At 38.6% G+C, this 25,502-nt stretch overlaps 3 protein-coding genes across 3 annotated transcripts in view; 1 reads left to right on the plus strand and 2 right to left on the minus strand.

Annotated features, from left to right (window-relative positions):
- Positions 1-2,481: 2,481 nt before the first annotated feature.
- fbxo4 (F-box protein 4) lies at positions 2,482-8,202 on the minus strand. Its single transcript, XM_075467732.1, has 7 exons — positions 7,957-8,202; positions 6,386-6,660; positions 6,089-6,309; positions 5,713-5,788; positions 5,441-5,613; positions 5,107-5,300; positions 2,482-5,003 (listed from the first exon to the last, which is right to left on the minus strand). Exons 1-7 carry the CDS (start codon positions 8,110-8,112, stop codon positions 4,911-4,913), a joined length of 1,188 nt encoding a protein of 395 aa, XP_075323847.1. The 5' UTR covers positions 8,113-8,202; the 3' UTR covers positions 2,482-4,910.
- Positions 8,203-8,313: 111 nt separating this feature from the next.
- rimoc1 (rab7a interacting mon1-ccz1 complex subunit 1) lies at positions 8,314-13,435 on the minus strand. Its single transcript, XM_075467733.1, has 6 exons — positions 13,327-13,435; positions 12,583-12,692; positions 10,027-10,173; positions 9,772-9,903; positions 9,475-9,589; positions 8,314-9,385 (listed from the first exon to the last, which is right to left on the minus strand). The coding sequence occupies exons 1-6, from the start codon at positions 13,418-13,420 to the stop codon at positions 9,150-9,152; spliced, it is 834 nt and encodes a 277-aa protein (XP_075323848.1). The 5' UTR covers positions 13,421-13,435; the 3' UTR covers positions 8,314-9,149.
- A 314-nt stretch (positions 13,436-13,749) lies between these two features.
- The window catches only part of oxct1a (3-oxoacid CoA transferase 1a), a 46,377-nt gene continuing 34,624 nt past the window's right edge, over positions 13,750-25,502 (plus strand). Inside the window, exons 1-7 of the mRNA XM_075467731.1 lie at positions 13,750-13,951; positions 14,918-15,026; positions 15,594-15,684; positions 18,584-18,719; positions 18,994-19,143; positions 19,273-19,379; positions 20,029-20,089. Coding sequence (XP_075323846.1) covers positions 13,850-13,951; positions 14,918-15,026; positions 15,594-15,684; positions 18,584-18,719; positions 18,994-19,143; positions 19,273-19,379; positions 20,029-20,089 — 756 coding nt within the window. The 5' untranslated portion in view covers positions 13,750-13,849. The remainder of the gene's footprint in view (positions 13,952-14,917; positions 15,027-15,593; positions 15,685-18,583; positions 18,720-18,993; positions 19,144-19,272; positions 19,380-20,028; positions 20,090-25,502) is intronic.

The raw sequence follows: 25,502 nt of genomic DNA on the forward strand, positions 1-25,502 counted from the left end.
TAGTTTCAGTATACTAGCTTGTTGTTTCTTTGTTCTCTTCTCTTTTTTTGTTTTTCCAGAGACCTCTATTATTTTCACCAGGACTGAGGAACTGGTTACATTTTAAAAGCATTTTTCTTTGGGGGGATTTTTGTTTTCGGTCTCTAAACCACCTGAGACGCTTCAGGCGAAAACAAGTCACAACCACATTCCCATAATTGGTTTTCAGCTAAAGCTCATCTTTCAGTAGCCCTTTGTACTTGGATGTCTGTTTCTATTTTCCACATAACAAAAGACTGCCCTTTGTGTCAACCCCTTCGAGTCACCTGTAATGCATTTAGTGCAGTTTCATGTCGAAGTGTGGCCATTTACAACTAAGTCAGACCCTTGCTGCATATTTGATTAAGTGGAATGAGAAGAAATGGACACAACACGTAAACATGACCAAAACCTTACCTATTAAAAGAACTGAATGGTTTACACTTCCAGGACATTTTTGCCCCCATAAGGATGATGTGTCACAGTACCATGACTGTGTAGATACATTTAGGTCCTCGCAACATGTGTTTATCTGAAGCACGCACACACATAGAAATAACAACAATGATAAAATATAAGGATGGATCACTGTGCTCCCTGTTCCATATCTTCTTTATTACGGAGCTGCAGATAGGCTTAAAGTGATTCACAAATGAATCACTGTATGTCTAAACCCTGATCCAATATTACAAGTCCCTTGCCTGCCATATATATATGACAGCAGGAGGTAGGTGGGATAGACACAGTGAAGTGGACAGGAAATTGAAGTGAATTGGTGAGATTGCATGGGATGAATAGGATCTACATAGTGTCAGCATGAAAGATCTACCATGTGCAAAACAACACAATTAAGAGAGACGCTTAGCTTAATCAATGAATGCATCATGTAAATGATGTTTTTTTTTTTCTAAACCTACTTTAATCTTGGCTTTTATCCTAGAATACAAATCAGTGAATTAACTCTAATGAGAAGAAGAGAATGATGAAAAGGGAGTGCGGAACAAGGAGAAAAAAAAAACAGAAGCTGGAGAAACACTGCAAGCTCTCTTTAGAGTCAAGTTCATCAGATTAGTAGCGGCTTTCTTCAACACTTTGCATGTGCACTACTCGTTCATAATGCATGTACTCCTGGAGACAGATGCATACATCCGTGAGCAGAGTCATGACTAAAGCTGTGTGTTTGCACTTTGCATAGAGTTGTTTACAGATTCTTTACGGCAGATTGATAAAGTATGGCTCTCTTTTCTAAATATAAAACATCAAGAAACTATGTGCATTACATTACAAACCTGATCTCCACCTCCATTTTTAGCCATGAATGGAAATTAATGGATGAATAGACACTTCCTTTGTTTTTTAGTTGTATTTCAAAACAGCACTGTGGAAGCCTATGGGACAGTCTTGAGACAGAAAATCAACACGCTGCTGCATTTAAAAAAAAAAAATATATATATATATATATATATATATATATATAATGAAAATGAATATATATATATATATATATATATATATATATATATAAATTTTTTAGGGTTCATTGATTTAATATGGGAAGAAAATCCTGGAGTATATATATTTTCAGGCAAGCCATCTTTTTTAGAACTCATCTGTTTGAATCATGTAAAGACTTAAAATTAAATATTATATTACATCCTTTGAGAGGCAAATGAGTTGTCAAATATATGCACATAGTTTTCTCAAGGTTCTTGCTCAAGTATCTCCCTTTGCATGTCGGTTCTGGCTGCAAAAATACATGATAGCGACAGCTAAATGCCCAATTTGAGGCCGTTGCTGTCCAGAAACCAGATGGTGTCATAGTCGCTATCATACAGGGCTTTTTTTCAGCTGCAGTGTCCTCTTTTGGAGACAATAATTCTATTTGTTGTGTACTTTTTAACACTGCATACCTTTAAGTTGCACAAAAAAAATATATAACAGAATGAAGAATCGGAACAAAAAAGGATACTTTAACACTAATAAAAAAAAAACACCATTGGTGGTATTTCTTTAAGCAATTTAGAGCATGTTCAATTGCAAGAAAACTTTTGCTTCACTGACCAGGGGAAACGTGTCGGAACACATCTGCAAGAAACATCATCAATAAAACAATGATAATTCTTTATTTGTACGAAGAACACTATAACCTAAACTTCATTAAAGTCTCTTAAATTAAGTCTCCTTTACACACTCACCGAGATATGTAATTTTGACCTCCTATTTGCAGACTGCTGACTTCTTTTTACTCTTTATGTTCACAGTACTTTCAAAACATTGCATCCCTTTATCTCTGTAACCATTTTGCAGTATGTGCATGGTATGCTTCAAGTGTCCTCGTGTATCTGTAAGCTGTCTTAGATCTGTAAAAGGGGGGTTCTTCTTCATGGCATCTAATCCCAGAGGCCCCCTTGTGACCATGGATGACAAGCTGCAGCTGGAGCTCTGGTACTCATTCATCCTTCCAAAACATAGTCTGAGCACCTCCCCCACCAAAGCCCAGCCACCAATGTAAAGGACTGAGGGCTATAGGTTCACAGTCTGGATTCTAACTAAACAGAACTTAAAAATATCCATGTAAGCTGCAGCAGTGAATCTAACATCCAGCCAACATCTTAACTGCAAGTCCACTGTATTTTTTTCAGTTTATACTCACACAAAAGTAGTTAATCATCAGACTGACGCACTTTCACTTTTTATTCATCGAGACAATAATCACACGCTTACATACTCAGACATACTGACAATGCCAGTCGGCGCCAATTTTCTACACCCACTGGCAAGATCAGGATCGCAGGGTGAAAGAAAGAATTAGGGCATATTTTGCCCCCACTCGCACCTAAAAACAGGTTTCCGTGGTTTATGGAAAAGGTTTTTTTTCTAATGCGGTCCATTTGTCTTGTTGATCATCCAGACCGGAGTGAGGGCCAAAGACAAGACATCCTGTTTACGAAGAGCAGAGAAAATTTGAAGTCTCTCTCTATCTCTCAGAAAGCACTCAAATCAAATACAGTTGCACAGACATCGCAGCTTACTCTCCCATCATCTACCTAAAAATACAGATAACCTGTTTTAAACGAAATAAAAAAAAGAAAACCAATCTCCGCTTCGCCGCTATTCAGCTCAGCTTAATGCATCCAAATGGCACCAATAATGATCTTATTCTAAAACTATGTGGGAAAATGAAAATGACTGCTGAGACTAAGGAACCTTCTGATGGAAGGGCTGGTTGGAGGGGAGGGGGGTACTTTTGCCTATAATTTGTGGTTACCTAGGGGACTAGAATAAAGAGGCATGAGTGATGCACATTATCTTGTCATACCTGACATGCTGTAGAAATGATCCTATTGTTTCCATTAGGGCATCTGAGCACAGCCATCAGGGATGCTGAAAATGTAACAGGTGGTCATTTTCAGGGGGAAAACATTTTTAAACACCTTTAGGGAGAGACGTGATGATTTAAGTGCTGGAATTCAGTTTTTCTCTTTGAGAATATAACTGCATATAAAGAGACATGGTAGGTGCTATTATTTTTCGTGAAGTATAAATGGTAAAACAGAGCTTGCCGTTGCAGCATTTTATTTTATTTTATTTATTATTTCTTTCTAACAAAAAATGGAAGGGTGAATGATGCCGGCTTGTCTTTACAGAGAACATTAAGATTTTGTCTTTGTTGTGCATTTCATACAGAAAACTCGATATTCTGATAGTTTTCCAGGGCTGAACTTGGTATGACGAAAAGCAACACAAAGATCTTTAAAATGTAAAGAAAAGGGGAATGTGATAAAAGTAGTTAGAGAAGTCTGCTTTGTAGACAAGCACTGAAATGCATAACGATCAGTAACGCCCCCTGGTGGCCAATACGTGATATTCTATGGTGCTTACTGAGAAAGAAAGGGAGACTCGGCTGCACATGCCAGGGCAAATCCCAGAGGACAGGACACACACTAAGATGTACCAATGGTTAAAAAAAAATAAAAAATAAAAAATAAAAAAAAGAAATAAAAAGAAAAAAAGCCCGACTCTGCTCACAGGGGTTTTAAAAATAGAACATGTGCATAAAACAAAAACAGCTTAAAAAAAGACTTGAAAGTGTTCAGTGTTTGGCAAAATGCAACATTACGTCACCACATACTAAAGTAAAGGTAATCAATTTAATTACTTGTAATACTCTACAAGTCATATCACTGACGTAATTGTGTGCAAATCGTTGATCCTAAGGCTGTGAACTTTGTTGCAAATGACATGAGTGTATAAATATAACTGTATAAAGTGGAGGTCAGAAGACCTGGAGTCAGCTCATAAACAGAAAGTTGTTATTATGTACTGAAATCATGATCCCAAATTAAAACAGGGAGAAATATTGATCAAATTTGCAGCCTTCCTCCATCCCATTTTATACTACAAGGCCACCTGTCAATAACTCAAAAAGTTTTCCATTAGGTGACAAAAACTCTTTTAAGTTTCATTTCATTTTTCTAGTTATGCATAGAGGCCTATTTAGCTGTGTGTTCCTGCTTAATTTGGGTTTTATACAAAAATGACTGGTGGTGCAGCTTAAAGCATTTCTCCTGCTGCTGCTCTGTAGAAAGCAACGTTTTTTTTTTATTTCTATAACATTTAATGTCCTTCATATACATCTTTTTGTAAAAAAGTATTATTCTCTATTTGGTATCCTAGATGACTAATAGTTATCTTTTTTTTTGCTCATCCAGTTCATTAAACTTCATTGGCAGTGCCCTAGTCTTGAAACTGTTTCAGTCCTGACACTAGACTGTCGTTCATACATTGTTCACATCTCTCCAAAAGAAATCACCCCACTGTAGTGTGCACTGGTGTGAGGGTGACGACGCCATGAGGTCTAAATTCATCACGTGCCAGCAGGAGTTTGGGAATTAGCTATCGTAGAGTTTGACACCAGAACATCTCAAGAGCCAGGAAACACCATCCAGAAGACCTGACAGAGATTCTGCCACTGTATCCTGCACCTGGTTTATGGAAAAAAAAAAAAAACGCAGGTTGAAAATCACCCACAAAGTGACAAATGATAGATGAAGGAACCTTCCAGCCGCTTAAATATCAACCTATTACCATCCAGTGGTTAGAGAGCTGGGGAAGGCAGAGTCTCTTAGCCATATAAACACAGGGAGTTCGACATTTGGTGGTACTAAGTGTTTCTGGCTGCTCTCTGGAGACACAGGAGAGCACCAGTAAAGGCCTGGATTTAGAGTCCCCAGCACAGTTCAGCACAGCCCTGATCTGGGCCACCTCAGACTTCTCATCACCTAATAAAGAAACGATTTTCATGTAAATGTTCTATGCCGATTGATCAAAAACCAACATCTACGATATTAAATGGAAGTCAGAGAATGCATCATGAGCTGCAAATACCGGAAAAAAAAACCCAAAAAAAAAGGATTCACACCTCCCACAGACTCTGCATTGGCTACATAAATGAATCCATCCACCACCTGGCACACCTGCTGAACCTGAGGAGCAGGGCTGTACACCGGGTAGCCTGACTCATCAGTTCCTTCAGAAGTAAACAGCTTATTACTGGTGCTCTGCTGCTGCATTCTGGCTCTTTCCCTCTCTGCCCTGCAGAAACGAAAGCACAAATTTTAATAACCGACTATATTCACAATGATTCAAAGCAGATGCAACTCAGACACCAGACAATATCATCAGAGTACTAACCTGTTGGTTGAATACAGAGTTAGGATGTTGAATTTATGTTGTTCGTTGAACATGTAGCTGATCCCTGAGCCAATACCTACAAAAAAAACCCCCAGTAGGCTGGCATTGGCATGGTTAATTCTCTTGGGTCGCTTGACTGATAGAACATATTAAGCTAATGGGCCAATACTTCCATCTACTGGTAGAGAAATGCAACTACAAGTAAGTATTTTCCCCCTCAAATAATGCATCAGTGCACTGGGGTATTTGTCTTACATCCACATTCCAGTCAAACTCAAGCAGCTGACAAAGAACATTGATCTTACAACTGGTAAACAGTAAGCTTAAATATGGTCTCAATAATGGCAAGGAGTCTTTAACAGCAGCATAATCTCACCGTTGATTTGTCTGTGCGGTGTGCCTGACACAGGAAGCACATCTGGGGCATACATCAATCTTGTAACTAAAGACACATCCAGCTGCTCCATGCCAGGACCAAACATGGCATAACGCGGTTCAGATGAGGGTACCAGATACTGAAGAAATGAAGTCACAACCTCATATGGGGGTTTTGTGGGGAGCCATTGCTGTCTGCAGGATGGACAACCTTTGAGGTATCTGTAGAGACAACAAGGGGATTGAATAAACATGCAGCAAACTGTGACCAACTGACCTTAATGCAAAAGGTACACACTCTGACATGTAGTCCAATTTCCACTCCCTCTCTTTCTCTCCCCCCTCCTCTCTGTCATCCAGGCTCTCCTCTTCACTGATTAGTGGTGCATCCAGCAGCTCAAGATGGGGCATGGACAAATGATCAATGGAGGACCAGTATGGCATGTCCTGCAACAGACGGTATCTCCACAGTAATGGATCTCTCACCATGGCCCTCCAGTACCGGCTGGTGGCTCCCAGACAGCAGATGTCCACAGGAGAAAGAAAAGTCATGATCAAGAATTGTAGGCCCACCTATAGGAAGAGGGACGAGTTAATTAGTTTACTTAGTTTGTGGCTAAAATAAGTCCTAACCTGACAACCTGGAAGATGTGTTTTATGGATGCTCAATGGTAGGAACCTAACTGAGAGACAAAAAGCTGAACTTGGTAAATTGAATAGGGCTGTTCTGTCATATTTGCTGAAAGTGCCACTGCTTCTTGACAGAAATACACAAGGCAATTATTGAGAGAGAGAAAAATTAAATCAGGTTCCTCTTGCAGCTTCTATTCTCCTGGTGCAAATTTGCAAGAATCTGTCAAGGTTGGGGGAAAACAACCAGTTGGGTGGAGACTGATCCAGTAGTTGTCTCTAACTGGTGTCAGTTATTGCCACCTCAGCTGTTACTTACATTTACAAGAATAACGGTCTCATCAGCAGAAGAGCATTTGAGGCCAAGCTGAAGCACAGCAGAGAAGAAGGGAAAACTAAATTGGATTGGTTCAAATTTTTAAGCAAAGTCGGCAATCAAAGGTTACAAAGTTCGGCTGTAAAGTTTGGGCAAAATCTAGGTAACAGAAGGAGACGTGAGGGGAAATGAGGTCAATCACTGACACCAGCAACTCTATAGTGAAATGCCTTTAAAATTCTGTGATTTACCTGGATTGGAAACAATCTGTGGAGATATACATCAATTTAAGGCCACTGGAGTTAAGCTAGTATAAAATCTATGTAAATATATCAGAAACATTTAAAATGATACTTAAAGTACACAAGGGTATTTAAGAATATGCACTTAAATGACCAAAATAAAAACATCATATAGCCAACTTACGTGTGTTGGTTGGTATTACTTTTCATGGATGGTCGACCCAACTTAGATGTAGAATATAATATGTCCAGTTTGACACTTGAAATCGTATGTCTTTTTTATTTAATTGAATTTTTCTTATTACTATTAATACTAATTCTGTCCAGAAAGTAGAAGCTCTCTGAACACAGAATATCTGTGTTGAAGTCAGAACTGGTCACCACAGTAAATTGCTAAACAATGGAAAAAACGACCTCTTAAAATAGATTAATTATCCTAAAGTAAATTATGATTTATCTTTTTTAAATTAATGAGCATGAAAGTTTTCTCAACTTGAAAATTCTAAGCAGTTAACATATTTTGATTAAAATATATACATCAAAAAATGATATGTTAATGATACGTCTGATACTAAATATCAGATTTGTGTTAATAGGATCATATTATTACAAAATACCTTTACCAGGCAAGTAACAGAATACATAAAAATAAATCCTGTAAATGACTAGCTCGTGTCTTACTGGTAAGCGGTCTAAAAATCCCTCTGGCTCTTCTTTTCCTGGCTCTTCAACTGGCGTCAAATCACGTCTGGTCACTTTATCTGGAAAATATCGGGCTTTGAACCGTCTGAGACTACGAATCACTGAAGATTCAAGTTGGTGGACATTTTCTGCCATGACTTCCTCTAATAATGGCAAATGTCTCTCTTGTACAGAGTTCTTTGAACCTTGTAAACGAAAACAAACTCTACCCTTCGCATTTTCACTTCCTCATTAGTGGCAGTAGCGGAGCACTGTGGGTAGTGTAGTTCTGAAACGGCGCATACCTCAGTCAATTAGGCACGAGAAGAAACGCAAACGAGATTGTTTTTCTTTAAACAAAGCACGTGTTTATTGTCAACGAAGACATAAAAAAAAAAAAAAAAAAAGGAAAACAAGTTCTGTCAAAACAACACAGATTCTCTAATAATAGTTACACTACCAATGTTATCCAAAGAGAGTGGAGGGAAAAAGGAAGTTGCAACAAAATGGGAAAATTAGTGTCTCATTACAAATCTGGTATGAACTCGAACATACTTAAAATTGGTCATGGACACGGTTTTCTTTTCTTTTTTTTTAAACACCTCTCTTTGCCTTCTGTGTGTATATTTGATACACACTTATGGTATAATGCTAATATAATATTTTAAAAGCATAACAAAATGGCAACAAAACAATAAATTAAATATTATTGTGCAATGTGTCATTTCCAGCTGGATTATTTTTTTATATGTTTGACAATGTTTAAAATGAAAGATGGTCTTTTTTTAATTATTTTTTTAAATCAATATTCATTGAAAGTAATAGTAATGTTATTATAACACATTCTTAAAATAAAACCAGTGCCCCTGGCAACAGTCTGAAATCAGGATGGTAGCTGCTTTGTCAGCAGGAAAGGGCAAACAATCATTCAATATCCTCACTTGCAGCCTCTGTTTTACAACTCCAGTCTTGTACTTTCTAAACTGTCATTCACCTGCTTTGGCCGGGTCATTTGGCATAGGATTAGGTTGCCTCAAGACACTGATCCAAAGACTCTTCTCCATATACACTGTCTCCTTGTGCCTCCCCTTAACCTTCAACAACATTACACCCCTCATATTTGGGATTCACACATTTCAATACTGAACTTAGATCTGTGCCTTTGGGCAACTTCAATAGAGGAGCAGCTTAGATCACTGTAAAATACTAAGGATTTCCTTGGCATTCTCTGTGTTCCAGCCTTGGCCTTGCAGAGGACCCTCACAGGCAAGCACGTATTTGTTGAGGATCTGAGTACCAATGTCCCGAAACTGGAGGCGATCTTCTTTGCGGTCTGTAGTGTCATCACTGCAGTCTTCGTACTTGACTGCCCAGAAACACATTTCCCCAATGTACATCATCGTCAACAAGTGTGTATCAGAGAAGATGCCTACCCAAAAGCACAAGTAGTTAGTGAGTGTGACAAAATGAAGATGGCATAAACGTTTTGTCAATTAGACACAAACACGATGCGTTTACCTTCAGATAGGATGCTTGCCGCGGCGCTGTCGTGGAGCACCACCCCGTCATTGAGCTTAACGGAGTTTCTCACTTGCAGCATCCGCATCAGGTAGCGAACGCCTTCCTGAATGCACTGGGTCAAAATGGTCAATAGACCTAATATCAGCATGCTCCAACAAAAAAACGTTAGAAATCAAACTTCTTTTTTCCATCTAGTAACGATACATTTGTTTGACTGAGTCAGTCAAGGCTGAAAAAGTCTTGGTTAAAAAGCAAGACTTAAATAATCAATATGAGTTTACTGCAGTGTGGTACCTTAAGGAAAGTGTCCTTGTTTTTCTTGATCCACTGTTTTCGTTGATGAAGGGTGTGGCAATACATGTAGAGCAGAGCTCCCCGTCTCCAGTAGAGGCATTCTAACAGCTCTATGCCCAAAACAGACTGCACCTGTCACAGACCAAAAGATATGCATCATATAAAACTAAGTAAAGAACATGACACCTTATTCTGATTTATCTGATGCTATATATCTTATGTGGAGTAGAATGAGACATTGTGACACATGTATACCTCTTGTGCTGGGGCTAATCTGGCCACCAAAACTTCTGGTTCAGTGAGGTCTTGCAGCAGCTGCTGGATTTTGAATGGTGAACAGTCTTCAGGGAATTCCTGGTCCACCAGTTTGTTCTCTTCATAAAAAGTGATGTCAAGAATCACCTGCATGACAAAAAAAACTAAAGTTTTGTTTCACTGAATAGCTTTCTCAAACGTTTTAAAACATTTTCTGGGCTGAGTCGGATGCTATGCTGCTGAAATGATCTCTGCATAACCACGGCAACGGGAAAGCTGTTTGCATGTGGGAACAGCCGACTGAGCTTGCCAATGGATGTAAGGCAGAAGCAAAACGGAGAGAAAGGAGGAGAACGTTTAAACTATTTCTTCTCTTGGTCATCATGGAAAACGTGAGAGCACTGGCAGATAAAAATGGACGAGCTTGGAGCCTTGGCAAGAATTCCGCAAAAATAAAAGAAAGGAAATACTATTTATTTCACTGAGACATGGCTGCAGGCTTGACTCTAACACTTGTCTATCCATCTTTCAGACTATACAGGCAGATAAAGACAGACAACTGGGCTGTTGGCTGTGAGTTTATGTCCATTTTATCTAGCGAAGGAGCTCACCTGTGTTGTCTGCCGATACTGTGTGTGACATGGCCAGTTGAGTAGATGCCAGGAAACAAAAACACCTCCATCCATTCATGGCAAACCTCAAGATTTCTACCACATCAGTCTGCTACACCTCCACTTAAAAGTTTGTCAACTGAATATTATCCCATTTTCGTCATCTATAACAATAATATATACTGCAATAGTAAAACTCCCCTTCATGGAATAACAAAGTACTACTGAACTGAATTGGATCGTTCAATCTGTAAGAACTGATCAGAAATCTAACTGATAATATAGTTGGTGGTAACCACACCCTGAGTCTCCTCTCTAAATATCTTCAGCCTGTTGTAAAAAAAACAACAAAAAAACTTGAGGAGCAAGTGTCCTTACACGCATCTAAAGAGCTTCTCTAAAGTGTTGAGTAGCAGCCACTTGCTTGATTGCTGGTAATTTGATACCAACAACCTTACTGAATCTTTTTAGTCAAGGCTTAGGCCATTGCACATCACCTGGGCAGCTTTTAATATCTCCCTTGCTCACATTTTCCGACTGAGTTGTAACTCCTCTCTGCGATACCCAGAAGACAGAGGCGAGAACGGTATATGGGAATGGAGGAATTGCAATTAATCAACATCATTTTTTGAAAATGATCAACTGCTGCTCATAAAACACAGAATCACATTTGTAAAAACTTGCAGAAAAAGCGAGAATTCAAAAGACAAACATCTTACATTAGATAACTGTAGCTCCAACAATGATTAGGCTACATTGTAACATGCACCAATTTATCTGAGAATGTAGCATTATATTGCACCAATAAATACATTCATAACAAAAATTAGGCATACACAGTGGTGGTGGGCAAATTTGGCACATGGTCAGTTGTTCAGAAGAAGCGTGTACAAAGAATGTACTAAAATACTATGATAACAGCACTGACCAGACTTTCCAACTCAAAGGTTTTCCCTTAAGTAATCAGTTATGGCAACTAATTGTTTTTTTCACAGTATCTGAGCGAAATTAACAAGAGAAAATCCTCTGCTTTTTAGCTTCTGCTCAGTGTTGCCACCATTTTGTTTAACACAATACAGTGTTGCTTGCTGGACTGAATTTGTTTTTAAATAGCAAAAAAACATTTAATCATGTAAAAGATTTAACTCTACAAGCCAATTCAATTTTATTTTTCAAAAGACAGACCTAATTCTAATAAATTGACTATTGACATTTCCAACACCTCCTATTGATGACTGGCAAGTTTTACAGCATACTCGACCCACAGATACCAATTGTTATGATATGACATGTTGTTTTGGAGGAAACTGACTCAACTACCGTTCAATATCGCACAAATATCTAAAACACATTGTATCTCAGTCCTTAGACATTGGACATATGTCTGCATAGATTTGCGATGAACAATAATGTTGGAATGAACAATATCTGAATACATGCTGTCGGGTTAACAGATTGATGAATTGTGAGATATATAACTCACATCTAAAAAGGACTTATGTTTATTTGGGAACCTCATCCATCATTCTTTACTCTGAGATACATTTAAGTGATTGTAACATCTAGGTCACAAGCCAGAGGATACTGAAGTGAGGAAGTATGACAGAAAATAAACAAAAGTGAAAGAATCCTTAGTTTATGAAGGGATGAACCGGAATAAGTAGGTCTATGCCTTACCACTGACTCCAGTACCCTTTATTTAAATTTTAACCCTTAACCTAAGCCTCCTTTAAAGCTTGGAACCCAGTTAAGTATCAAGACTCCAGTTCAGACATAAAAGTAGCAATTTTGAAAATCATTTGTTAACAAGTAAAACTACCGAGCACATGCTTGTTCCTTTCAAATAGTGTTATCTATGGTTTTATAAACCTACTGATTAGTACAACCCCCTCCACAATTGACTATAGTAATTAGACATTTAATGAAGTATCATGCAATGACATACCTGTGTGTAATCCTGAAGCAGCTTGGAAAGGTTGCTGCTCTCCGCTCCTTGCCTATAAAAGCCTTTCAACTTGTCTAGTATGGCAGACGCATTCTGTAAATAGTCGTCATCTATGGAAAAACGACAGGTTGAAATATTACTCAATACAAATCTAAACCCATGAAAAAAGTATTCATATGATTCAGATAATACCGCTGTTGAAGGCTGACGACAATTTGGAAAAGGTGTTACAGTTTCAGCATCAATAGGATAGCGCCTCTTTTACGCGATCACCAAGTAGTCAAGAAATGTGTCCGTAAATTTGTGATTTCTTTTAAATGTTAAACTGTAATTACAAATGTTAATGTTAACATAAATACTTTGTAAACCACTTCTCATCTATGGGTTAAACAGCTTTACATATTGTCAGTTTTATGTTTGTCAACAATACTGTGATTTAGCTAGCATAATTTGCCGTTAAATTAAAAACCGATATATAGAAAAACAACCATCACATGGTTAGTAAACTGAACTATACAGGTCCTAAATAATCTGCTGTTAACCGTTATAATATGGATCATTTGTTAATATGCACCGTGTAATCAGATAACAATGTTGTTATGGTTGCAAGCTAACGTTCGTTGATTAACGTTAAGTTAGCTTCTCTGCTACTTAGCTAACAATCCAGGAAATAATTATGGTTGCGAACAAAATATACCAATTATGGTTACGGGACGATACATAGATAAATTGCACAGCCAGTACCTTGCTTTTCAGCTCTCAGACTTGAACACTTAATGTCTAACTCAAATATCCTTCTCTCCAACTCGAAACCCTGTCGCCTGTAGTCGTCGGCCATGACTAAAAGTACTTGTCACGTGAGGAAGGGATTACTCACGTGCTCATAGCGCGTCAGTGGCATTTTCAACCATAGACATAAAGAGTTTTCAACAGCACGGATGCAATTTTGTTGTAAAAATCTATCTATTTTTTACTGCATTGGTCAAATTATCTTACGTTTTGAAACAATGTTAACGTTAAATTAACTTGGTTTACGCCCAGTACGTAACGATAGCGTAGTGGGCATGAGAGGGTTAAATTTTAATTAGTTTGCCGAGCCTCTCACTTTAACCCGTTACTGCTGACACGCTGAGCAACGTCATAGTGCAGCTGAGCCAGTTGAAATACTAGCTAGATTTTTCGTCCTTGCAGGCTGCATGACCTGATGACTATCGACTGGGGCTTTCATACTACCCCTCAGCTCATACCCCGTATATAGCTCCAAAACATGGCGGCCCTCAAAGCTTTTTGCAGAGCGGAAAATATACTCTTCAAAAACCTCCCAGGTCCCCGCAGAACCAAATTAAACTTCGATAACCACTTGGGAAAGGTCTGTATGTATACCGTAGCATTAACGCGTTTCATAAGCGCTAAAATGAGATTGTTGCAATTAGCTGGTCAAGATTAAAATGTCACGTCATGAAGGGTTTATCCTCATTTGAGTGAACCTTTCCTGAATCAGACGAGATTGGGTAGTTTAATCCCTCTACATACATTGTTCGTTTGATGTGTTTAGTGTGCTTTCCAATGCTATTGTGGATTGACCTCAACTTGCTGGCTGCGTAACCTGCCGTGAATTCTCAAGTCGGTACATTTACAATGTTCAGCACGAACACTAACTTTCAAGAGCCGTAATCTCAAATGTTTCACACGTTTAATTTCATAGCTGAGGGATTCAAAACTCACGATGTCTGTTTGCCGAGCCGTAACAGAAAATGTAAGAAATGCGTCCACATGATTTATCCTGTACTACCACAGATTCACATGCTAAGTTTTTCTCATACCTTAGTCAATTTCTAAGGCTGGGGGCTTTTGTAGTTTTTATTTATGAATAACCAGCAGTACACTGATACAGGCACAAATCTTATATCTCAGATTTTATCTGCCATTCCTTGCTGCAGGTATTTAACACAATACGATTTTACTCAGTGGATGTAATTTTCTTTTATTATGATTCTAGATTTGTGGCCTCACTATTTGTTTGGGATTTTTGGCTGTGAACATCCACAAATCTCCTTCCTTTTGTAGTAGGATTTGTCCAGCAGTCATGTTTGCCTTTCCCTTTCCCTGCAGAATAAACTGGATCAACCATTTAAACTGTACAAGCATATTAACTGCTCATAGGCATTTGGCCCTTATTGACTTAATAGTTTCACTTGGATGCATTTATTTCACAATCATTTGTACTTTGCTTACTGCTTGAAGTGGGGCACTTCTTTTCTTTATTATTGCAAAATGTCCTTGCGTGTTTAAAGTTCAATGCACCTGCCTCATGACCTGCTCCACTTTTTCACAGGCTTGTGGCTGTTTCTTTTCCACCTCCAGCCTGAGAAATTCAAAGTTTTACTCAGATCCTACAGAAGCTGTAAAAGATATCCCCAATGGAGCTACAATTCTAGTTGGAGGTAATGACAAAAGACACTCCAGGGTTACGCTGGGGTACTCCTTACAACATATACAGATCACGACAAAAGTTATGTGTAACAATATGCGCTGTGACCACTTTGTGTAGAGTGAGCTTGAGCATGCTGGTTGATTATCCACGCGGTCTGCAGGTCTTATTTATAGTCTAGTCGAGAGAGATATTGTTTGAAATTTTCCACTGCGTCAATCTTATATCTGAAGGGGAAAAGCAGAAATACGGAAAACAGCCTCATTCAGTGGAAAATTAGAAATGTTGACACCCTATTATCCACTGGACTAGAATTCCCTGGGCCTTTATCTAAGGTTGCTGGACTTTGGATTTTCCCATGTCAATCGTAATAGTTGAAAAGAAAATCATCTTGTGTTTATTTTCCCAACAAGTTTGCAGTGTACCCAATCTGCTAGGTGAAAGTTTGACTTTAAACTTGCACGGTTCACCTTACACACAGATTTGTTGGGTGTTTTTTTTTTTTTTTTTTTTTTTTTTTTTTTTTTTTTTTATTGTAATTTTAAATGTGCATTACTTACTTTATTGTATTCCAAAACAGGCTTCGGATTGTGTGGCATACCAGAGAACCTCATCAACAGTTTACTGAAGACTGGTGTAAAGGGTATAACTGCAGTCAGTAACAATGCAGGGTAAGTGTGTGTCTGAGGTCATATAACCAGGGGTTTGGTTACAGTCACGTGCTGTAACCAAACTGCACGGTCACTCTTATTCTTAATTTTGACTTGTGCTGAAGAGGTGTCAGACATAAACTGGTCTGTCTAAGTGTCTGTGACCTTGTTTGAACTGTCTTCAAACAGTCAGTACTGACCTGATATGCAGATGCACAGTAGTTGGTCACTGATAAGCTATCAGAGTTGGAGGCACGTAGAAAAGGTGTGTTGCATTGCCAGCCGCTCCTTCAGTGGCTGAGGGTGATTATGTGTTCAATGTACATCTGTGATTTGAGCACATAGAGTGCTGGCACCCAGTGAATCATAATCCCCGTGTTTATACCGCAACACTGAAACTTGAGCCAATAGTTGTGTGTCCTACAATGTGGATGTGAAGCACATTTTGAAGTTGTGGATTCAAAGAGGCAGTTATATTTTATGAAATGGGTTTGGGGGACTGTTACATTCTTGTAAACATTCAACTTTACGAGAATGTGTTTTTTTTTTTTTGTTTTTTTTTTATCTTTGGTTAAGATGGTTTTTGCCTTATGACTCAAAGTTAATCTAATGCATGTGAAATTTAGAAGACCAACCCTGTGGATCAGCTGTGTCGAGTGTTGTAATACCGAGTACTTATTTTGAAGTAAAGATGTAACTTTGCATTGGACATGCTGACAGTATTGCAGAACTGAAGTACCAAAGCTGGGCTTTGTGAAAGATTCCACAGAAAATTTCATTTTGATTGCATTGGTTGAAGTTGATTTTGCTTTCTCTACAAGTAAAATGTGGTACATGAATGAACGATCACCTGGATTTAGATTTTTTTTTTTTTTAAAGTTTGATTTTTGCAACTTGCCCTCTAAAAGTTTAATTTAGCTGATAGAGGCTAGGGTACGCATGTTCTATAATAATAATAATATTGTCTCTTTTATGTTATTTCCGAACATTCCTGGACAGGCTTTGGTGTCTCCATCGTTTTCTTGCTTACATCTGTATTGTGTTTCAATTTCCCAGTGCCCCCCCCCAGGTTTTGAAGGGGATAAGATTTTTTTATGTAACATTGGCTTTTGGAGAGAAGACACTCAAAACCTCCACCTTTTTCTCTGTTTGCATCTTATTAAATGTATGAATTGTTTATCAATACTGTCAAACAAAACCTGGCAAAGAACGAGTAGCCTCAGGGGCTCAAATTGTATTACACTATTAGAGCTTTTGTCAATATTTAGGAAAATTACATATATGATATTGTAGAAGGCGTTATTTACTGCCATGTAGTCTTCATAACTATTGACTGCTCTAATTTAGACAACTGTATCTAGGTTTAGGGATGTAATACTGCACATAAGAGACATATATGTTAACATAGTATGATTCTTTAATTACCCCTTTTGTTCATAAAGCTAATCTCACTGAATTGGGTCGCAGTGATGGTCAAGTGGAAATTTGGATTGCCAAAGCTGCATCATTGCAGAGTGATGAACACAGTTTTAGCTGAGAGTTATAAGATGATTTTAATTTAGATGTGTTTTTTTTGTCATTTTGTTTTTGATATTATGCTTACTTGGGGAAACATTACTCTTTCATTTTCAATTTGGTTGTGTCTCTCTACCAATGGACGAGTGAAAGGAAACGCTACTGATTTGCTTTGGAGAGCTCTGACACAGCGGGCTCCTTGTGCTCTGTAACATGAGATGAGAGGAATTCAGCTGTCTCCCCTCACAGTTTCAAACTCGCCACATAATCAGTTGCTGCAGAAATTTTACACAAACAAGAGAGCTTGTATACAAGCCAGGGGTACTTGTGTTCAAAATCACCACTGGAACCTTCTCTCATCAGTGAGCATTGAGTTTTCACAATTGAGAGTGTTTAGTCTTCAACACACACACACACACACACACACACACACACACACACACACACACGCACACACACACACTTACCAGTTTCATACAAAAGATGACAAAACTAATAGTTATTTTTGCCAAACTCTTTAAATGAACTATGCATTATAAGGCATGCCGTTTGCGTGTATGTGCCTGTTTGTGTGCGCGTGTGACAGTCTGCCTGTGAGACGGTATACTCGTTGCAGTCATCTGTTTTTGGTATTCTTAGTGCACATGACCTAGATATTTTGTCAGCTGACCTGAGTTTAGAGTTGAAGACAAAGCACTAGCACAATGTTCTGTCTTCTCAGTGTCTACGGACACTGAAAAGAGGGAGAACTCACTCGCTCACTGTTGATACTCCAACAAAAAATACAGAGGGAGGAAAGAGAGGTTAGACTCAGAAGACACTAAAGCACTGTTGACACAAAAGCTCTCAACCAATATCAGTTTCACAGCATCAGTCAACCTGATTTGTTATTTAATCATTCTTTTTCAGAATACTTTTGGGGAGTTTTGACCACATAATAAACAAAGACTGCCTCTGTGGCAACCTCAGGCTCTTTGATTAGTGTTTGGTCTAATGAACCTTGGATGGGACACAACTGGACTGTATTATTCGGTTTGGCCCATCACAACTTTGAAAAACCCCTCTTTGGATCTGTGATGATATGTCCTTTGCCACATAGTTTAGGAATTGAGCACAGTCATGGTTAAGTAATATGAATGAAGCACATTTTTTCTTAATTGCAAATTAATTTAAAAGATATGTTGTGGATATGTCAATTTGAAAACTTATGTAGGCCCAATAATATCAAATTCAAACGTATTTTACACCCCTTCTGTTGCTTGTAGTAGAAGCATCTGAATGTGACTTTTTCCCCGCTGTGTTCCATTCCTTTATAAACCCTTCACTGTTTTGTCATTTGTTCAGTACTCTGAGGTGTGATTAGCCCACATAAGTGTTTTTGTAATACTATGTTTCTGTTGATCAGAGTGGATAACTTTGGCTTGGGCCTGCTGCTCCAGACTAAGCAGATCAAGAGGATGATCTCCTCGTATGTTGGAGAGAATGCAGAGTTTGAGCGACAGTATCTGTCCGGGGAGTTGGAAGTGGAATTAACCCCGCAGGTTGGTCAGAAACACATAAAAAGGTTCCTACATTACCAACCAAGAAATTGTAATTAGCAGTGAAGACATATTCACTGGCCAAATCTTTCATAAAATCTTTTATTCTATCTAATAAATCTATCTAATCAATCTATTTTTATTTGGTTAATGCATGGGCCTGAAACCATGCAGATATTTAGAGTCATTGATAGCTTCATTGAATAATCAATCGATCTGCATTTCTACCATGGCACCATGTTATTTCTGTACTTGTTATGTTGTTTTTTTCCCACAGGGTACTCTCGCAGAGAGGATCAGAGCAGGGGGTGCTGGGATTCCAGCCTTCTTCACAGCGACTGGCTTTGGCACTCTGATCCAAGAGGGAGGCTCCCCTATTAAGTACAACAAAGATGGCAGCATTGCCATTTCCAGTGAGAAGAGAGAGGTGAGCTGACGTTCGTAATGCTGTTCATAATTTTTTTTTTTGTTTGCTGTGTGTAATAACGCTGAAGATCTATCCAACAGTCCATTCTGTACCGAAACTAGTTACTCACTTGTGTGTCGTTCTTCACAGGTAAAGGAGTTCAACGGCAGGCACTACATCATGGAAAAATCCATCACCGGAGATTTTGCACTGATCAAGGCATGGAAAGCTGACAAGGCAGGCAACATTGTTTTTAGGTAAATGATGAAATTTACTACATGAAAAGAGATCGCACAGTGGCTTGTGTTAGGGTGAAGTTATCCTTGTGTTAAGATTCCTTCCTGCCATAGTTGAGATTACATGATTGTGTCTTTAGTCAGATTCTGGCTGCACTAAGATGGTGTCAGTCTACAGATTGAAATGTTAGTTTAGTTTGGTTTAAGGGTAGTTAGTTTGCCTTGATTTAAAAAATAAATAAATAAATAAATAAAATAAAAAAAAATAAGAAAGAATGTGACAAACAATTCATTTCAGGACAGGGTTGGGACCAACACTGAGTATTTCTGATTTAGTTCATTCAAACATAGATCTACACAGCACACATGTTGAACAAACAACTAACTTGACCTGTTTATGAATGTCCTGAGTAGTAGTGACGCATTCTAAAATATGTGTTCATACATTACAAGTCAGAGCCCTATTCATGAGGACTAATCATAAATAGCAGGTGTAACAAAGTCTTCCTCCACAAGAGAGCAGTGTTCTCCAGTAACTACCAGTTGATACTGAATGTACTACATGACGGTGAAAGCTTATGAGGGTTTGCTCTCTCTGGGTTCAGCTTAGACATTATCTTATCTCTTTTCTGTTTTCATATCATATCTGCCTCGCTCTTGTGTTTGTCAGGAAGACAGCCAGGAACTTCAACCAGCCCATGTGCAAGGCAGCTAAAACCACCATAGTTGAGGTATGCTTTTCCAATAACACAGTTACCTGCTTTTAATGTCTGCCTGGAACACGCCTCTTGACACATTTCTGTCAATGGACCAGCTTAGATGCTACGCTTTGCCTTTCGATTAATTGATTTGATATGATAAGAAGATTCAAGTTTTCGAGGAGTTTATCAACTCTTGGGTCATACATGAAACTGCCGCTCTGAGCAAAAATATATAAATGCTAATTCAGTAAAGTCTAGTTACTGTGAAGGAAGTCGGATTAAGATTTGATTGGAGATTTGAAAAAAGCATGCATGAGGGGACAGTATTAGAAATATCTCGCATGCCTCTTGCAGGTGTTAGGCTCAATGGCTTCATGGCTGTGGTTTGAACATGTCACTGTGAACCGGAAATATTTGATATAACCCTGAATTCAACACTTAGACGTTGTAACTAGATGATAAAACGAACGATAAAATTCTGATATCTAAAACTCAGTGAGCAAATGGATTGTGTCCTTCTGTCTCTGGGCTGTCTATGACACACCTGGTTTCAATCTATCTGTCTGGTTTGCCACATTTCTAACATTTGACAGTTGAGAAATGTGATCACCCATCTCTTCCCTCCGTGTGTGTATGTATGTGTGTTCGTCTCTGCCTCCTCTGTTCTTCGAGCACACAAACGGCTTCACACCTCCCATATAGACACGGCTTGATTCAGCGAGAGGCAGGGAGAGGGACTGTGTGTGTGTGTGTGTGAAACCCATAAGATACAGGCAGTTTCTGAAAATAAATTGGAAGACTGCGGTCTGCCATAAATCTGAGTTACACAAACAACATTTTCGTTGTTGAACCTGAGATTTTGTCTGCTGTGGATGAGAAATATCTGGGACTGAGTGGGGAGAAGAAATTGTGTCATCATTGAACTGTTGTGTACCTATGTGCATTATAAACCAAATTTCAGTGATCAATCGACAATAAGGACTCTTTATTGATAGTCGAAGGAGTTGATTTCAGCTATTTGCCATAACACCTAACAGAGTGTTTGCGCAGTGACTCTTAATTAATAACGGGGAGTCCGTGTAGTGCTTTAATAGAATTTGCCCATTTTTCTTTGATACGGAAAGTGAGGATAGTTATGGCACTGAGAAACTGGTCTTTGTGAGTCCTTGACAGATGTCCTTATATACAAGTAGGGTTGGATTTGATATTTAACCATCTTCTAAAAATGTATGTGCGCCCTGAATCATCTGCTCAGGATGTTTTTGGAAAGTAGGAAGGATGTAACTATTTCTTAAGGGGATTAGAGGCCCAGTTTGCATTTGGTCTCACAAATAGAAAATATCCAGGTGCGTTTTCAAGATTGTTTTTTGTGGCATTTCCACTTACAGACAGTGGCAAGTGGCAGGAGTGATAGAAGAGAAAAGGAAAAAGGAATGACACGAGTTGAAAGAGAGATTTCGGTCCCACTCTATCAGAAGCTTCAAAGATGCACGACGTATTTCAGTTAACAAGGTCCAAGAAAAGTTTTGTACACAAACAGCCTCTGCAATCTCACGGATTAAGGAAAAAAAAAAAAAAAAAAGAGAGATAAGTCTGGACTTACTTTTTCCATCAGGGACATAGTAAGCACTTCCCTTTAAAGTGGAGTACAAGACACGTGTGTAGCTTAAAAGAAAAGCGATTTCAAATGTTATTTTAATCATTGATAATCTCACCCAAAACACCCCCTCCAACCTGACATAAATCATCTTATTTTAGGAAACTAAAGCTCTAAATAATTCTTTAATTATTATTATTTTTAAATATAATTTGACTTTCCCTGCCAGAAGGCAGATGAGTCTGCATCAAATGGGTCAGTTTCAATGTAATTCTTTAATGGGTTTATTCCTTTTTTATACTCAACTAGCTTGTTATATTTGCAAACATTGTCATTAGAGCTGCAGTGTGATAAATGGTATTGAAACAAAATTTGAAGGTCTTAACTGTCTTCCTTCTTTTAATTAATTTGTTTTACATGGTTTTTGAAGGTATGATAGTAAAAACTGAAGTGGGTTCTCCTCCTCAATGATGCTTGTCCACAACATCAAGGCTATTAGAATGAAATAATGAAAATGTTTTTATGGTCCCCGGACCAGGTTTTTCTGTTTGTAGCACACGTGCTCCCTAATGAAAATGTTATGAGTATTGGCACAAAATTGTAGCCTGGGCGAAAGCTGACTGTTGACTCCGTCAAACAGTCTGGAAAAACCCAAGAGGAATCCGTTTCCATGGAGGGTGGGACCTTACTCAGCAACTTAAATTCATTGGAGTTCCCTTAACCAATCAGTAATGTTTAGAAAGGACGTAGGTTATGCGCCGAGGTTCATGCTTACTCTCGCGAGGCTCTAGCTCGCGAATCACGCTTCCCACATCCGCTTTCATTATACCGGTACCATTTGATAAATCAAACTTTTCCCAAAGCCAGTTTGAAGGAGAGCTACGACTTCCTTGCCACTAACAAAATTGACGAGGCATTCCTCTTGCTCTTGTTTTAATTGTGTAATGCTCTCCAGGGTTGAGACAACTTCATGGATAGCTTCTAGCGTTCTTCCGTCGCCATGTTTATTTCCGCTGCGGTTGAACTACAATTATATGGACTACAATGGACTCCGCGCGTGAGTTCTGCGTCACCACTCGCAACTGTTTGCTGATTGGCAAAACACTGAGCGAACCGAGGTAGGGGGATTTGGCCAGACTAACAAAATTGATCCAAAGCTGTAAATTAATAGAATTTCCATTTAACTGTGTCATTGACGCATGCTGATGCATCCCTGTTTTATTTTTTAAGTCAATAGGCACAAAGTAGTGGTTGAAAGGAACTCTTCAATTCCTTAACCTGATCCATTAAACCTACACCCGCAAATGCCAAATGAATTATGAAAAAAACCCACCAAAACTCGAAGAGGGCCTCTGATGTCATGCAATGAAGATATAAAAGGTTTATGCTCTGAAAATGCCAACTTGCTGGAGTGTGTCTTCAGCGTGGAGAAAACATTCGCTCTACAGACCAGGGAAACTTAGCCCACACAAATGGAGGATTGAGTTCCGAGGCTTAAATTCCTCTGTCGTTGTAAAATTGCCAATTGATATTTCTTTTGTCCACTTATTTCCAATGTTTTTAGCAGTAATACTGTTATGATGAAAAATGTCAATGTGCCGCTTTGGTTTTCATTTACTTAGATGACGCACATTATCCCAAGCAATAATGAAGGACAGATGAGTGTAATCCCTTCATGTGAATGTGCAACAACAGGCTATGTGTTTGCTATTAGTCGATTCACTTGAACTCAATTAATGTTTAACAGTTTACAGTTAAGTGAATTGTCGCTTCTGCTTCATAATGTGATGGTGTTTTGAAGTTTTTGAAAATGAAGCTTTTCATTTTGGCCCCAGCTTTCAGCAGATGTGCTGCCACTCCATCAGTGCATCTGCCTTTGCATAGTTTATACCTTCCACTGTTGATGTGCACTGTGAATGTTTCATGTTTGGCTCTGCAAATTTAGTTTGAGCTCCAAAGGTTGGGCCACATAGAGAATGGCATATACAGTTTTTCTGCAACCTCTCGGCCTTGTAAATGGCAGGAGCGTTTTCCTGTCCAGGTAACACCAGATTAACCAGCCGATTCCTGACCCGATCAGTTCTCATCCGCGACCTGTAGGACACACAACATTCCCTGAATCCTCGACATCGAATGATGATTATCTCCGATCAATGGGCAAAATGGAACTATGAAAACTTTTGAAAAAGAAACTATGAAAAATGAAAGATTATTTTGGTTAACAGAAGTATACAACACTGAGGTGTTAATTTTACATAAGGGTTTTCATTGCCCTGTAGACAATATGAACATTATCAATAACATGTTACTGATTGTCTGGGCTGTATGGTAACACCCATTGAAAACATTTTATCTGATACCGATGCAATTACTGTCTCTGTAAAAATGAATGGATGTTCAAGATTCAGGATGTGCTCAGTCATAAATCTGCTGATTTGTTGTCAATATTGACCCATCTGCCCAGTGCGCTGATTAAATTACCAACAGAGTGTCAGGTGTGTTTGAGTCTGTTCATTTAACCTGCAAATCAGCTTGGCAGTCGCTCAAAAGAGGGTATTGGACAATGCTTTGAGCATCTGTTGGAACAGATTTGCTCGTTGGGGCTTTGGCCTGTTTGCTGCCTGGAAGGTTCAGTGTTTAAGGCCTTAACAATCGATGGTTATCAGGGGGCAAAAAATGCCAAAATGTTCTGGGTGGGAGATGGAAAAACTCGGGGAACTTGGGCGAAATACCTTACTTGAATTTTGTCGTGCACCTTACAGTACATCAAAGTAAGTATCATGAATACGTGTTTACCCAGAGCGCTCTAATGGATGATTGCTTTATCTGCACTTTAACTTTTTATCAGTTTGAATGTTCTACATTCAAAGGTGCACTAAACCTTTACAGATTTTTTTTTTTTTGGCATGTTCATGTAGAATATCAATGTGTTTGTTGTATTTGTTGTTATGTTCTTTATTGTTAGTGATCAGTTTTGCTATATTCTGGTATATGCTCCCTTCTGATAAATCCTTCCTAATGTATGGAAATACATTTTGACCATATAGCGCCCCGATCATTCACCTCGTCAACTGCTGGCAGTTGTAGTGGCAGCTGGTGGCTCTAGTCTGAAATTTGATTGATCTACTTCTTTTAACCGAGAGTTTTGAAGGGTTCTAAAAAAAATAAAGCAGGTGAAAATAAATGACTCGACGTAAATCATCAGATCATCACCAGCTACCGCCATGGTTGCCAGGCAACCAAACCCTGCTATTCAATTGTTCAGTGTTCCCTCGGTTTCCAGCTGGTCTAGTTTCTCCCTTAATCCAGGTACAGCAAAAGACTGTGGGAGCCAGAGACTGAATGGAAGCAGGGGTCTTATTTAATGTCACAGTAAATGACGCGGCTGTGGTCTTGTAGCGATGAAGTGCATTTTGTTATAGTTAAATTTGTCAAACATGAATTGAGTTTATTTATTTTTAAGTGCATTTTGTCCTTTTAACAAGATGTGGATATAAATGATTTCCCTCTTAAGAGGTCTCAGCATCAGCCAAAATAGCAGTTGCTATGCAGGCCCTCGGCAGGCTATAGCTTTGTTTTTTAGGTTTTATTATTCTTTCGAAATGAAAATGGTAAAATGCCGATTAAGAGTACGAGACGGCTTCAGTCTTGGTGTTTATTTGGGAACTTTGTTTGATTGTTGAGTTTTGTTGATTTTTTTTTTTTTTGACTCCAGTTTTTGTTAGTCAAATTGTTGGATTCCGGCCATAATAAATCCGTTATAATGATCCAAATTCGTAAGCTAATCTTTGCAAATAATTTTGGGCTCATTGTTATCCCCATCGTTTCCTCCTTAAAAAAAGATGA

Source organism: Odontesthes bonariensis, chromosome 6 (genome assembly GCF_027942865.1).
Source record: "Odontesthes bonariensis isolate fOdoBon6 chromosome 6, fOdoBon6.hap1, whole genome shotgun sequence".
Classification (NCBI taxonomy): domain Eukaryota; kingdom Metazoa; phylum Chordata; class Actinopteri; order Atheriniformes; family Atherinopsidae; genus Odontesthes; species Odontesthes bonariensis.

Coding starts and splice junctions, on each gene's coding strand:
- fbxo4 (XM_075467732.1), bottom strand. CDS start 8,112: ATGGCAGAAAATGTCCACCAACTTGAATCTTCAGTGATTCGTAGTCTC. Junction 6,661..7,956: donor GATTTTTAGACCGCTTACCA/GTAAGACACGAG, acceptor CTCTTCCTATAG/GTGGGCCTACAATTCTTGAT. Junction 5,004..5,106: donor AGCTCTCTAACCACTGGATG/GTAATAGGTTGA, acceptor TCCATAAACCAG/GTGCAGGATACAGTGGCAGA.
- rimoc1 (XM_075467733.1), bottom strand. CDS start 13,420: ATGGCCGACGACTACAGGCGACAGGGTTTCGAGTTGGAGAGAAGGATA. Junction 12,693..13,326: donor TCTGAGAGCTGAAAAGCAAG/GTACTGGCTGTG, acceptor GTTTTTCCATAG/ATGACGACTATTTACAGAAT. Junction 9,386..9,474: donor GGCAAGCATCCTATCTGAAG/GTAAACGCATCG, acceptor GCTTTTGGGTAG/GCATCTTCTCTGATACACAC.